Source organism: Aedes albopictus, chromosome 2 (genome assembly GCF_035046485.1).
Source record: "Aedes albopictus strain Foshan chromosome 2, AalbF5, whole genome shotgun sequence".
Lineage (NCBI taxonomy): Eukaryota > Metazoa > Arthropoda > Insecta > Diptera > Culicidae > Aedes > Aedes albopictus.
In genome coordinates, this window is record NC_085137.1 from 111,362,972 (window position 1) to 111,379,181 (window position 16,210).

At 38.0% G+C, this 16,210-nt stretch overlaps 1 protein-coding gene across 3 annotated transcripts; it reads right to left on the reverse strand.

Moving 5' to 3' along the window:
- Positions 1-6: 6 nt before the first annotated feature.
- Positions 7-16,210, reverse strand: LOC109420676 (zinc finger protein 555). Of its 3 annotated transcripts, XR_009997463.1 has the most exons (4): positions 15,936-16,210; positions 15,825-15,878; positions 285-417; positions 7-219 (listed from the first exon to the last, which is right to left on the reverse strand). XR_009997463.1 is itself a non-coding variant. In XM_062850240.1 (3 exons), the coding sequence occupies exons 1-3, from the start codon at positions 16,120-16,122 to the stop codon at positions 338-340; spliced, it is 321 nt and encodes a 106-aa protein (XP_062706224.1). In that variant the 5' UTR covers positions 16,123-16,210; the 3' UTR covers positions 7-337. The 3 variants fall into 3 exon arrangements, 2 of the variants coding, with proteins under 2 accessions (XP_062706224.1, XP_019550647.2); XM_062850240.1 differs by having other exon boundaries at positions 7-417; XM_019695102.4 differs by lacking the exons at positions 7-219; positions 285-417 and adding an exon at positions 8,546-9,441.

The window sequence follows — 16,210 nt, forward strand, 5'->3', positions numbered from 1 at the left end:
ATGTGATTTTCTAGAAATAAAATAAATCAGGCTAATTATTTTATGATGGAAAAATATACTTGGAACTTGATTTAGAAACAAAACATAGAAAGCTTTCTCCCCGGAAAGCCATGGTGGCGTGGCGCGTTACTGGTGCTGCTGCCAAACTCGTAATCCATTTCAGCGTTTTTGCTTCACGACCAGCACCTCCACTTGAGCAAAACTGATCATATTAAACCCCTGAAAGAAAATGTTTATTATTAAATCAAATGCTGTTCTATCAATCAAAATAAATCAATACTTACGAGCTCTTGTCTCCAAGCAAAAATCCGCTGGTAAATTTCACCTATTTATAGGTTTATGTCGGATTCTGACAAATCTTCCTCAGAAGCTCGTCTTTGGTCAACTTGCTTTGCGCGTTGCAACCTCGATCTCGATCTGTTGGCATATTTGGATTATTATTACGTAAAATAAAATGATGAAAATACGTTACCTTAAAAAAAAAAACTGCAGGAATTCGCCCGGGAGACTTCAAATATAAACCGTGAACTCGGCCAACAACAAAAGTTTTGAGCTCTACCATTTTTCCGTTAACAAAATGTTTTGGACGTTTTGAAATATCAATCGATACACTCAAAATTTATATTCAGTTAACTTAGGTTGTAAATGTATCCTTTTTAGAATTCATTGCTGCGCATATGAAAAATATGTGCAACTCAATTATATTTAATGCAAACACTTTAAAATCCAAATGCCGCACATAAAATGAGGATTTGATTCACCGATTCGCTTTTATATGCTTTGCGCACATAAAAACTAATGGAGTTTTCATTTCAGTGTAGGTTCTTTTCACTCATATCGGCTCTTCCGTGCGAGAACCCAAATTTGGCTATACCGCGTTAAAGCTCTGAGTAGGTAGTCTCCGTTTGATGCCGGCAGAAAATTGCAACCCATCGCAAAGTTCTTTCTACCTAGCGTTAACTTTCGAAGTACCCTAGTGGGTTGAAATAAACCCACTTTTGGGTAAACGGCAAAAAACCCAAATTTGGCTTCTCGCACGGACATTATCGGCTAGGTAGCTGCTTCTCGCTTTGTTTTTGACAACAATGCGAGCGGGAGAGCGCGGAAACAACCCACTGCTGGGTAAAAAGTTCAAGCGGTATACTTATTTTTGCGTTCTTTTAACGTATTTTTTAGGTAATCTGTTTTTTCCGTGCAGACAAACGTAACACTCTGATGATTCTCATCGTACATACGTACACCGTGTCCAATAAGTTCTCATACAAAATACAAATTTAGAAAATATAATTTTATTTCACATCTGTGATTCATATTTTCAAAATGAATACATGTATTGAAGGGCCACATAATGCTGATTAAATGAAGCATACGGATTAGAATAACATTATTTTCTGTTTGTTTTTATAAGTCTAGAAGTACACTTCCGTTTTCTGAAATTCTTGTACTGCGGCACGCACGAAAAATGTTCGAGAAGGTTTTCATTCTACAGTTGCTAAAATTAGTCCATTAGGTTAAATTTTGAGTTTGTATCTCATGTATTGTACCAAATTGATATACTAAAGCTAAAACAATACAATTTTAGTGATGATATGGTAAAAAAATTGCAAGTTAGCTCAACTTGGGCTGATTTCCTTGAAAATGGCCGTTATATTAAACATAATCATCATAAAACGTAAATTTTGGACTAAATTTACCACAATAGGAATACAAGCATGTTTTAGAAGTGAAAAGTGTGTGAAAGAACAATACAAAATGCAACCATGCTTCTTTAACACAACAAATATCATTAAAACAGATAAATGGCCATTAGCGTGGTTCAAAAAATCGTTTTTGCTCCACACCGCTTATTTGATTCCTAACCAGATTGTATGCCTTCTCCCAAATTTTGAACTCATTTGGTTGAAAATTGAGACTGCACAAGCCCTTCAAAGTTTGTATGAGAATTACTATGGGAAATCAATGTTTTTCATTCAATCGACCGTAGCATTTCCTCAAGTACCCTAGTGGGTTAGTCGACCCTTGGTAATCCTAGGCTACTCTATCAGCTACAACTTTGCCGAAGACCGCATTCAAATCGGACGCCTCATTAATTAGTTATCGATTTGTATCCAACTGGACAAACTTTAACAGTGATCCTCCAGCTTCCCAGCAGGCAACATTGCTGTATATGGCGCCAAAGATAGCACACTGAAATCATGGCTACTATGTTTCACTGCAAAATGCAGTGATGCCCACCGAATTGTTTAACCATCATGAGTAAAGATTTCGATTTTGGATAAAAATCGATAACTAATTAATGGCGCGTCCGATTTGAATGCGGTCTTCTGCAAAGTTGTAGTTGTTAGAGTAGCCTAAGATTACCAAGGGTCAACTAACCCACTAGGGCACTTGGAGAAATGCTACGGTGGATTGAATGAAAAACATCGTTTTCCCATAGTAATTCCCATACAAACTTTGAAGGGCTTGTGCAGTCTCAATTTTCAACCAAATGAGCTCAAATTTTGGGAGAAGGCATATAATCTGGTTGGGAATCGAATAAGCGGTGTGGAGCAAAAACGATTTTTTGAACCACGCTAATGGCCATTTATGTTTAATTTACGTATTATTTTGTACAAAATAAAACGGCCTTATGCTTCACCTATACAGGATCTCATCTTCTGGTCATAGTTGCTACTAGCAATGGTGAGGACAGGAACGCAATTTGTTTTAACGTAAAACCATTACTCGTTAAAATGAGACGAAATACCAATGATATGGCGTGCGTGCCAGCTGAAATGGACTTACGACACATAAGCCATCAGTAGAGAAGGATAAAGGACAATTAGTTCCACATCATATGCTGTATTTGATCAGTGTTAGTTGGCCTTTCAAAAAATAAATTTACTTTGAAAATCCTAATAACATATGTGAAATTAATTCAATTTGATTTTGTATGAGAACTTATTGGACACGGTGTACATAAGTTTCAGACCCCCTTCCTCCCCCAAGTAACAACTTTTGTATAGGAAACTTTGTATGGAGCGTAACACAACGCTAGACCCCCTCCCTCCCCTCTTAGCGTTACGTAATATTTGAACGAACCAACGTGGTGTTTGTGAACTCGTTTGTGATCGGTTGTCTGCTACTGCTCGCTCCGCAAATATATTGAAATAAGTGCTCGAACGTTTTATTTAAAGTCTGTTTTTATTGCAAGTTTTGCTAACTTGGATTGAAGAACTCATCTAAAAAATAAAGTGACTATATTATAAGAAACGATAAACTGAAATCGTTACAAAAAGCCATCATCGATATCGCTGTTGTGATTTCTAAAGTGGTATCCATTGTAGTGTTATTTTTCATCCTCTGTTAACTCTATCGCACTGAAACAATGGAGTGTCCAAAATGCTGCTTACCAATCAACAATGGAACAGAAATGTATGCAACGTGTGGTGGAAGCTGCTTGAACTCATTTCATGCCGCTTGTGTCGGGCTACCTGAACAAATTGTGAATTGTTTTTTGAAAAACGTCATTTGGTTATGCGACGCATGTCTGGAGGAATTCAATGCACAAACTAGCAAAAAAAATTTGCTCGGATCAAATGCCATTGGATGTAGCTGCAGAGATAACGGATATGAAAAGTAAAATTACACAAATTTCGGAAACGCTGTCTGCCGTTGTTTCCCATTCAGCGGTACGTGATGATATTTCGTCGATGCAGTGCTCAATACGTCACTCTACTCCCAAAACTTCAACCAGGCTGATAAGTGGATCAAGAGCTAGGCCGTTTGTTGCTGAGAAAGGATCTTCGATAGATCACGGGCAATGCGTCAAGGAACAGGAAGAGAACACATTCGCCTTGTTCTTAACGAATATCGATGCATGTGTCTCTGAACAGGAATTAGTATGCATGGTTGCCGAATCACTCAGCTTCAACGAAAAAGATCAAATTGAAGTCGTTTTGCTGGTGCCGAAATGGAAACTGAACAGTTCTCTCCGTTACGCATCGTTGAAAGTTATTTTGCCTACTGAATTCAAGCGGAAAGCATTAGAACCGAAGACTTGGCCCGCCGATGTGATGTTCCGAGAATTCATCGATTACCCGAGGCGAACCTGGAGACCAGCAGCTGCTATTTAAACCGATATTACATTCTGTGTATATGATCAAGTTAATCGTTAGATTGAAATGAAAATTATAATTGATTTGAATGTTCCTATGCTTATGTTGTATGCTTAAGTTATTATTGTATTAATTCGGGTGTTTGTGTAAATTTGTACGCTATTTAATTCTAAGTTAATCAATCATCATTGGGGCTAAAGAAGCCTGTTGATGTACTCTAAATAAACAAATAAACAAATAAATAAATAAACCCTAAACAAAAGTTATTCGTAAGTATAGGATTGCCCGCATATAAATAAATCCTACGTTGAATGATAAATATACACTTTCTTTTCCATCTACCCTAATATTTAGAAAAGAATACACAACGTGCTTAACAACCCTTTCGGGCTATCATCTTGACCATACAGGGAATGATACAATCATTCACCCCATCAGCAGTGTATAATACATTTTTATTAGGGTATTGTTCGTGCAGTTGAAAATCGGAATTTTTAACATGCGAAAATCGATTTTTCTCCCAAGTTTTCCATGTGTCCATGTGTCGGACGTACGTCAGGCACAGTGCGCTGGATAGAGGGCCAGGTACGCTGTCCAGCGCACTACGTCCGACGTTAAGTTTTACTTATGGATTTTGAGATAATTCGATTGTCGGGTGTGGGGAAACTTCGGATTTCAACCGCGACGACAAATATTACAAATGAACTGCTGCAACCCGATCAATACGTCGGTTGCATGAATATTACATCGGACGATGTACACATAAGAACAAAAGATTTTACATCAAAATAATGTAATCGTACATAGGAATCGTAATTACATTGATTATTTAGTACATCGGAATGAATTACATCGGGCGGGTTGCATTTATATTTTGCTGTGCATGTAACAACTTTTGTGTGGGCAGTTTTGAAATTTTGTATGAAGCGTAACACAGCGCTAGACTCCCTCCCCCCCCCCTTAGCGTTACGTAATATTTGAACCATCCCTTGGATGTATGATGCTATTCTAAGCCAGCAGCTACACAGTACACGTGCATATTTTTGTATTATTGTGATCTTGATTGTGAAGAAAGCATGTTTTACCATACCTAGTGCATGGTTTGTAGCAAAATCAGATACACTGAACGAAAAACCCATCCCGAAACCGACTGATTTGTTCGACCATCCAGCCCAAATTATTAAAATCGTGTTTTGGAATTGGAATGACAAATCAGTCGTATGGAAATTGTAATTGTAATTGTAATTGCTCAGTCCACACCCAGGCCGACAACTGTCAGCCCATCTGCTTGTGGGCAGATGTGGACCTACTAAGCCTCCCCCGTTAACATGTCCTACACCGAATTAGCACACCGGGATCTTCCACAGGCAGGCGCTGGCGTTACCAGTCCCAACAAGTGTCAGATACATTAAATAGATGGGGTAGAGGATATAGGAAGATGTGGGAATAGGATGGGAAGAGGCAGAAAATGAAGAGATAGTAGAGAGGTTTCGATTTTGTTGCTGAAACGAGAAAAAGAAAGAATGATAAAGAACATTAGCGATATGTTCATAGATTATGATTTGGTCGATAATTTCTCATCTATTTTGTTTCCATATCGTTGCATCGGTGACCCTTTTCATCGCCTTTCTAGTTTTGTTAGAGCCATCTCGCGTTTTTTCGTCATGTCCTCTTTGCCGGTTGGCGACGTTCGGGATGTAAGTAGAAAAGCATGCATTTAATATGATTAGTACGACAGTAATTGTGATTGCTCAGTACTTCCAGCCCATTTGTCCGCAGTCATATCAGGCATCCCGTTTTAACAAGTCCTACACAGAATTAGAAACCCGGATCTTCCCCAGACAGTCCTAACTAGTGTCAGATAAGTTCAATTGAGGATAGGAAGCGGCAAAATGAGACAGTATAGAAGGTTTGGTTTTTTGGTAGCTGTGTTCATGTGTTGTTTGTCTGACATTGAAAAACTATTTTCCGTAAGAGTTTAACTCGCCACCTCAAATTTAATACCGGAAAAATATCTGATCAGATGTATAGTTTGGCAATTCTATGTCCACATTGAAATGCTTTTGTTAATACATTGTTTATCAAGAAGGAATAATGTTGTTTACTGTTATAAAATAATTCAGTTAAAGGGCAGCTAATGTATTGTAATCCAGAATAAACCTACAGAAAATGTCTCAATAAAAAAGTTAACTCTAGTTCAACTAACTACACAAACTGAAAAGTGTTATTATATTTTACTAATGATTTCATCCTAATCTTGACCCTAACATAGTTATGCGCTTAGTGTAAGTGGACGCCGCTTATGATTTGGTTGGACAATGACCAAAAATAGTGTTGTTTCGACAATAGTCACATACTATGCCCTACGACATTGACGATTCTATTGTCTATGGCTCATCTATTTCGCGCCACCCAGCAGGGACTTGGTCTAATACCCAATTCAGCATCTCCATTCCACGTAATGTACCGCACCTCTTTTGATTTGTGATATATCACGCGGAATATTGTTCTCTTCATTCGGATAGCGACTGTGTAACCCCCTTGGATTGAAAGCCTCCATCAAACATGAAGCGAATAATCGGATACTGAAGACTCTATACCAGATTTGGCTCAGAGACAGGTAATCAGTGAAGTCAGTTTTTTCTCGTTTGTCAGAGACGATTGATACGTATTAAGACAAACTTTCCACTGCATCTGCCAGCAGTAATCGGTGGTCGATCAACATTCCGAGTCCCCTAATTTCACAAGGATGCCAAGGATCACCGCTCATGCTTTACAATACAGCTGGAAAAACTAGAACAACACCTGGCCACAATGATGCATAAAGCACTAAAGCGGACCGGAAGATTCGATGAGCCAGCCCCCACCACAAATCAGTCGTATGGAAATCGTCCTAAAATTGAATGACGATCTTCTCATTCGTGTGTGAGTCGACACACGCAGCGTGAATGAACATTGGTTGCAAAGCGAAGGCAACTCAGTTTCGTCAAATACAGCCGATAACGTAACCAGTTCAATGATCATATTATACTCGCGACGTTGACGAAATTTGTTCGCATGTCTTATTTTGGACATGTCAGTTATTGGAAAAAGGGTAGCACCCTGCGTCATCAATGAGCATCGTTTTGGAGTGATTAGCAAATTATTTTCATTATTCATCGCTAGAAAAAAGAGTTAGTCGACCTTATGGTCGGCATTCAATTTTCATATGACAGTCATCCAATTTATGGATGACATCCTACGGTCGGTGAACCATACGGTTTCCGACCGAGTGTCGAACTCGGGCGCGACCGTATCGCCACTCAATAGATTTCAGGCGGAGGTTTCCGTTCAGTGTATCCTCCCCTCCCCACGAACATACAGTGTATCAAACAATTGTCCGTACAGCAATTTTTTGGTCAAAATAATTTTTCATTCAAATGTTTATAACTTTTTTATACGTCAATAAAAAACGCTGAAATTTTGACCAATCATGAGTCATATATTAGTGCTCCATTGGTGTAATTTTGAGCGAGATCGAATAAGTTTTCTGAAAGTTATAGAACTTTCAGTAAAACTTATAAGATTTTTGAACACATTTTTTAAACATTATATCTCAATACGTACTCAATGAAACTTTTTCAATCTTTTTTGTGTTACAGCTTATACCTGAAGCTTTCATATGCAGCTTCGTTTGAGGTTTTATATTCACTACAAAAAATATGAAAAATCTGTATATGTTCAGAGTATTATTTGGAAATTTATCATTTTTTGATCAATAAAAGTGCCAAGTGTTTTCAACTTTTTCAAACTCTCTTAATGTAATATTTTTATACAGGACCTACTAAACTACATATGAAGAGTAGGCCCTATGTATTTTTCGTTCAGTCAATGCACTTTTATTGGTGGAAAACGTTTGGCAGATTATATGTGCAAAATATGGTAATTTTTTAAATATCGTCAACTACATAAGCACATTTTTTATATTTACTGTAGTGAATATAAAACCGTAAACGTAGCTGCATATGAAAGCCTTAGGTTTAGGCTGTAACACAAAAAATATTAAAAAAGTTTCATCGAGTACATGTTGAGATATAATGTTTTAAAAATGTGTTCAAAAATCTTATAAGTTTTACTAAAAGTTCTATAACTTTTAGAAAACTTATTCGATCTCGCTCAAATTTTCACCAATGGAGCTCTGGTATATAACTCATGATTGGTCAAAATTTCAGCGTTTTTGATTGACGTATTAAAAAGTTATAAACGTTTCAATGAAAAATTATTTTGATCAAAAAACTGCTGTACGGACAATTGTTTGATACACTGTATGCTGCGTCATTTATAGACCCAAGACACCAGGAATATAAGGCTAACCCACAATTACTTCATCTTGATACAAGATGGAGTGAGTCATTATCCTCGATGTCATCATAGTTAAGTTCATTGTGTAAAAACTAAATAAAGCAATAATTAGTGAAAACAGTTTATTAATTCGAGTGCAAACATTTAACCACAGAAGTGACAGATTATCGTTAAGCACGTTAATTTGCCGTGTGCTTTTTCAAATGATTTACGAATGCATCTTTCGTGTTAAGCATGCGTTGGCAAATCGGACAACGAAAACGTGGCGCCAAATGGGTATCCTGATGAATGACGCACGCTGGTTCCGAGCTAAATATATCTCCACAGAGACTACATTCGTAATATTCTTGCTCTTTGCTGCTGTAGTGTAGCCCTTCGGGATACTTTTCTCTGATATTGCGAAGCTGTTCCAGGGTATGCGATCTGAGATGTTTGCACAAAATGTGGCAATCATCTAGCCTTAAATTGCAAATTCGACACGCAAAGGGAGCATCTTTACCTTCATGAAACTTTGTATAGTGTTTCTTCATCTTGTTGACAGGGATGTAACTGAGGCACTCTTTGCAAACTTTCCTGGGTTCTGCATCGTTTCCATCGTCATCGCTTGGATCATCCGAAGTTGAATCTTCGGGTGAATTCGTTTTACAAGTTTTATGCAACCTTAGATCGGTAATGGTTTTAAAAGTGGCGTTGCACCTTGCACATTGGTACGGGTTTAGGTTGTCTCGACAAATTTTGTGATGCAACTCCAAGTCACGAGGTTTTTTGAAAATGGCATTACACCTGGAACAAATAATTTTTTGCTCTTTCGGAGCAACAGGATCTGAAATTTCTGAATAGGAAATTGTGACTATTTTCGAGTTGGAATCGTGGGAAATTTTTATAGATTGCGGAACGGCATGCTTTTGCAAAATCTTTTCGATATGGGGAAGATAGTCCGATACGTTGTCAAAACTTCTAGCACTGGCTGGAGGCTCTGGAGATGATGATTGCGAGTGGTTTCCTGAAATAGAGATGGAATTTTGGGGAATTGTGCTTTTAGTATGGGGCTTTTGAAGGCGTGAGACTGCACATAACTTGCGAACAGAACGTCCGATTTGGATCGTCTTTATTTTGTTCAGATTGTTTTCATCCAAAGGTTGATTGAGTTTTTTTCGAAAACCGTTTATTCATTATTGAACGAGTAATTTGATGAGGAACGTGGAAATCACAGTTGGCAAGAAAAGTTTCTTGTACCGACTTTTCGATCCCTCTAAGCAGAATACCCTCTTCGAATGAGTGTTATCAGTTTCATACTTTTTAATTCCGCCCTATGTTGCTTATACTTTGACAGATACGCGTATTTCGACTACCACTTGCTTGACCACTTGTAATCTTCCTCAGTGTCAGTTATCCACAGTAAACTGACACTGAGGAAGATTACAAGTGGTAGTCGAAATACGCGTATCTGTCAAAGGATAAGCAACATAGGGCGGAATTAAAATGTACGAAACTGATAACACTCATTCGAAGAAAAGTTTGTCGGGGACAGCTAGTTTTTCAATAAATAACCACAACTATCACAGAGTCATGCTGCTCACCTAATAAAATTATCACTTGAATTATCAACATAATCAAAACATAAGTAATGCGCTATAAAATGGCACTGACAAATTTTGCCCCACCCCACCACTTATCCATTTCGGTACGGAGCGCAAAAAAGTAAAATTTCCATACATATCTATTGCTCAAATTTAGCTCTCCAGCACTCTCAGATTCCTCAACAAAACAACAACTGTTATCTCTTATTTGGAAGAACCACTCTTAATCTTTCGATTTCTAGCTTTGACTACTTTGATATATAAAAAAATGTGCGACAGATAAAACTTGTTCATGTTTATCGGTCCACTTCTTGTTCAAATTGTTGTGGCAAATCCTTGGGCAAATCCCACATGCAACGTAAACAAAGGTTTGATTACCCACATATATGTATAAGTAATAATTCAATTACTAAAACAGTTTACATCACATAAAACAAAGACTGAACCAAGGACTGAGCAGATGAAAAAATATGGAAACCTGTTAAAAGAAAACAAACCATCATCCTTTGCCAGAAAATCAAAAGCAGTTTTTTCGCTGAAATCACATCTAATTTTAATGAAAATTTATCACTACTCTACTCAGCATCTGGGTTAACAGTGAAATAATTTTCAATGAAGGTTTTTGGATTTCTAGGAAGAAAACTGCTTTTGAAAAATTGATTATTGCTGCAGCAATGATGACTAAATGTTGGTTATTTGACAATTATGCTGGTTCGCTAGGAAAGGGCTACATTTGAACTAACCGTTTAAAAGTTTAATGATGAGAACTGAGTAAAGTCAGACGTCTGTTTGTCTTTGGTATTCTTCATTGCACAAAGACAATTTTTGACAGGTCACAGGTCGCTTTGACAGATAACACATGAGCGAAAAAAGGACAAAAACCACAAAAACCAAGCCCGTTTTGTCCAGAGAAAATAGGTAGAGAAGCGAAGAGTGTGAAGCCAAAGAAACCTTATCGAACCGTCAAACTGGTATCCTATCGAACAAAATCAACAAACCTTGACAATTGCCGCATAATTCATGATAAGTATTGCGATCATTCGAAACATTTTTTAGCAATATTTTTAAATATAAAGAATATTACTGTAAATAACATTGATTCCTTAAGGTGAATATATAACGAAGCCACCTCTCGAATTTTTAAGAGCACAAATCTGAAGAACCAACTGATGGATTGTGCTGAAAAGTTGATCGATTGGTCACCACCAGCGGGTGACCATTCGATCAACTTTTCATTATGGTGAGACATTTGGTTCTTCATATTTGTGCTCTTGCAAATTTGAGAAGTGGCTTCGTTATATATTCATCGACGAAAATTGATCCTTTTTGGTATACAATTTTGATGATTTCTTGTTAATAAATCAACAGCATAAATCAGTGCTTGAAATTGAGCGAATATGAATGGTACTATCAGTCATTAGCTCCAACCATCCCTACGAACGAACACGCACAGGGAGCAAAGAGAAACTGAACCAACCACGACCACTATTCCTCATCGGTCGGTTGGCTGGTGAAGCATATGGACTGGTAACGATTATTTCTCACTTGCTGCGGTGAGGTTGAAGATGCGTTAATTGGGTTCTTGAGGGGTATCCTGGATTATTTCTTAATCAGATTCTCCGCCCAAAAATTAGTCTAAATCCAAAATTTCATAATTTTTGGAGTCCGGGAACTATTTTTAAAATGCGTTTAAAGTTTATATGGGAATTTTTTTTTGTTCGGGTCGAGCTGTCATTTTATCGATTTAACTGTCATTGTATCCAAAAAATTAAAACTGTTTTGTTAAATTAACCATCAAAACAAAGGTATTAAAATCCAATAAAATCACGTTATATTCAGAAAAATGAGCTCTTTCGATTAGGCTATAGAAAATAGCAATATTTTATTCGCTAAACAACCCAATTATTCAGTGGATTTATGTTTTGCTCAAAACTTGTAAAAACAATCAATTTGTCCATAACACAATGATGGACGTGACTATTTTAATCGATTTAATTCGTGTTTATGTCATTTGCACTGTAATAACGAGATAAAAAATCAAGTATATTCATTGCCGTATACACCAGCGAAGAGAGAGATTCAGAGAGCCGCACGGCGCTGAATCGTCGTTCCTCACTCTCACCCATATTTTTCATTGCTCCCGCTCCCATTTGCTTCAGAAGCATGTTAGCCAATGAAGGCATATTGCTACCGCTTTGGGTTGAAAAGCGCCGGTCAAAGAAGAGCAAATTTTGATTCGTCTGAGGTAAAACACTTCAATTTTCAAGCGCTGACATAAATCATTTTCTAATGCAGTACACGAGAAAGACACTACCTTCGATAGGTGGATTAATCTGTTTTTCGGCAGTTGCCAACATCCGAGTTACGAAATCAAAACAGAAAAAGTGTTGCCGTTCAGACGGCTGTTCACTCTTCGCTTCTCTACCTATAGTCTATTTTATTAAACGACAACAGTGTTGATATTGATATTAACACTCACGGGCTTGGGCGCAACCTCCTGTCACATTTTTATTCATGAAATGAGCGATCAGCTGATCCGAAACGTCTCGTAAAATGGCTCATTTTCTCTGGTTTTGTCTTACTCATGCAGAACTGTCATAGTCTATTTTACGAAACGACAACAGTGTTGATATTGATATTAACACTCACAGGCTTGGGCGCAACCTCCTGTCAAATTTTCTTCCATGAAATGAGCGATCAGCTGATCCGAAATGTCTCGTAAAATGGCTCATTGTAGCCTTAGAATAGTCCATTTTACGAGCCGATTTTATGAATGAAATTTTGACAGGAGGTAGCGTCCTAACCCGTGAAAATCAATACCATCATCAACATTGTTGTCACTTCGTAAAATGACTCATAATTCCGGAGTAATTCGCGAATAGGGCGTAACTGACAAAGCAATAACATTGCGAAAACAACAACCGAATTTTGCTGGTACAACTTCAAATCCTATTTAGGAATAGTTCAGAGTAACATGACGAACAAGCTTAAATGACACAATTCTGACACATTTTCTTGATTTTCTAATAAAACAGTACAAATTTGTTAATTTTTGCACTAAAAATTACGTTTAGGGGTAGGCGGGGCAATATGGACACCCTAAGGTTTTTGCTAACTTTACCTGGCAAGATGTCAAAAAAGTTTAGTTTTTTTGATACATGTATCCTTAAAGTCATTTCATTTCAAAACAACTATTATGGATGAATAATACGCCGAAGTAGTTCATTTTTGTTCAGTTAATTTAAATTCAGGCTGTTTTGGATAAAGCTTCGTTTTTGTCGACATGTACAGCTGTGCCTAGAACAACTATTTTCCACTGCTGTCGTTTTTTGACCAATTTGTTTCACCCTATGTCTACTATAGTGAACATTTAACCGAAAATATACTGAAATCGAAGAATTTGGTTGGTTTGTGATTTAGGTTATATTTTTCTCTTGCCGCTTCTTTCAAAAAGGTGAGTGTCCATTTTGCCCCGGCAGCAGAAGATATTTCCAGACTTGATTTTTGATATAATCAAGAAGAAAATATAAACATGTTAAGCATGTAGATACAACAAAACTACTTGCATGTGTTCTAGGAATATCAGGGTTTAATCAACCTGCAATAAATTAATCACTAAATCTTATTTTAGATGGTGTGAAAATTATAATTTCCATGCACAAAAATCGGAGGACGCAACTTTTTCGTGTAAAATCAAGTATAATTTTAATTTCGAATGTTTCTTTCCTGAAACTACGTTTTAGACAAATGGACTATGTTCTCCATTCATTAAAAGTTCGAAAAAGTACGCATATTTCAAAATATTGAGGGTGTCCATTCTGCCCCGGGTGTCCATATTGCCCCGCCTACCCCTATGTTATTACGCCCGAATTGATGCCCGATAATGTTAAATACGCCCAATACTATGCGCCTTGAATCGATATCAATTTCAGAATCGCCTTCTACTATTCGCCTTTGTTTGGATTCTGACAGGATATCGCCGTTTACTTTCGCCGTGTTTATGTTTTGATTTCAGTTTCGCCTTTCACTATCGCCGTGTTTACGTTGTGATTTCAGTTTCGCCTTTTACTTTTGTAAACAAAAACACCAGGAGTGGAAGGCGTAATTCTTGTTTTGTTTCGTGCGACACAGAATGGGATTACGCCTTCTACAACCCGTAATTTTCAATAGTTAGAAAAGTGATATCAAGGAAAGTTTGTGAGTATTTAGTAGGAAAATCTAGCATCTTTTCACTATTATAATCACTTAACCCTTTATAAGGCCGAGAAAACTAGAAGAGTTGTCAACGCATACTATTATGGAAATGATTATATACATGATTACATGTACAAAACAATTTTTGTTTGAAAGAAACTCACAAAAATCTAGGTGGCAATATAGTTGCCACTGCCCGTTTAGGCCAAAAACGCTGGTGGCAATATAGTTGCCACTGCCCGTTAACCCCAAAAACGAGCTTTTGAGGTGGCAATATAGTTGCCACTGCCCGTTTAGGCCACCAGCGCTGGTGGCAATATTCTTGCCACTGCCCGTTTAGGGTACTTTTCTTCTTTTGACTTCGACAAAAAGCCGGAAAAGAGATTTTAAAGTGGATTGCAGCTTAACCCATAATATAAACTGTGTAGTTCAGCTCATGTCAGCCCAGAATTTGATTATTTCTTAAAATATTAAACAAACCTTTAATTTTACAATAAGTTTGAGCTAATTTTCTTCACGCGGTCAAATTTAGCCATTTTTGAGACTACAAATGGCTCCTAAATTGTTGTTAAAGCTTTGTTTAGTACCAAAAAAATACCAGGCGTTGTTAGTAATCCCAATTTTGCGTAAACCAAAAAAAAAGTCCGAAATAAATTGTTATAAAACAGAAAAAAATACAAACAGTAGGTGGCAATATAGTTGTCACTGCCTTATCCACTTATCCGCGAGCGGTAATGGCGGCGGCGGGCACCACTAACCGATTCGCATTTTGACGTTTGTTGGGGATGGCAACCGGTTGGCGCCACCAAACGGTAGGCGAAGGGGTGAGGGGGAGAATGAAACTGTTTTGACTTTCCCCCAAGAAACGTCAAACTCCGAACCGGTTGGATATGCCCGCCGCTGCCATTACCGCTCGCGGATAAGTGGATAAAGGGTTAAATTCAGGCCAAACATTTCAATAGGTCCTATCTGCATTTGAGAGGCTCTCTTTGTTCACTTTCTCTTTCAATTATTGCAATGTAATGGTACACTTTTCAACTATTTTTGCAGTACAAATCAAAAGACGATTGTTTTGACCATCGTTCAATGCAAGGAGACAACCATAATACAAATAAACAGCTGAGATAATAACGAAAGAGAGGGAAACCAAAGAGAGCCTCTCTTCTGCAGATAGGACCTTTAGACATGTTTGGCCTGAATTGTGTACATTTGGTCAGTTACGGCCTTTTCGCGAATTTCTCCGGAATTGTCAAATCGTGTAATGAAGAATATTTCAAATTATTTATTTGTATCCACTTATCCGCGAGCGGTAATGGCGGCGGCGGGCATGTCCAACCGGTTCGGATTTTGACGTTTCATGGGGGAAAATCAAAACAGTTTCATACTCCTCCTCACCACTCCACCCACCGTTTGATGGCGCCAACCGATTGCGATCCCCACGAAACGTCAAAATTCGAATCGGTTATTTGTGCCCGCCGCCGCCATTACCGCTTGCGGATATTTTTATCCGCGCGGGATAGTCCTTATAATAAATAATTTACAGGATCGCTCAATACTCGCATAAGAAATACAAACTTTTGCAAGGTTTCATCAGGAAAAACAATGCACTTACCCAAATTTAACGATGGAACAGCTTCCGGTTTCAGCATTTTATTCCTGGTAACACCTAGAAGAGAAAACAAATGCCTCAGATCTATGAACAGTTTTGTCCGAAATCACTCACCATCGTACGAGGTGTAATCCTCGTACCGGAAGTGCTCGCCGCAAACTTTCGCGTGATGCGTCGGAATCCGGTCGAACCCGAGCGTTTCGCACCAGCGCGCTGCCATCGCCGAATCCAGTGGGAATCCGTGGTGAACGATATCGGAGCCGACAATCCTTCGCTTTCGGCACACGCAACAAACACTCATTTTCAGAAATTCTCGTGATTTACAGTGGTTTTAATACAAAAATAATACACTTTTTGCAAGATGGACTGATGTGATGAGACGCGGTGAA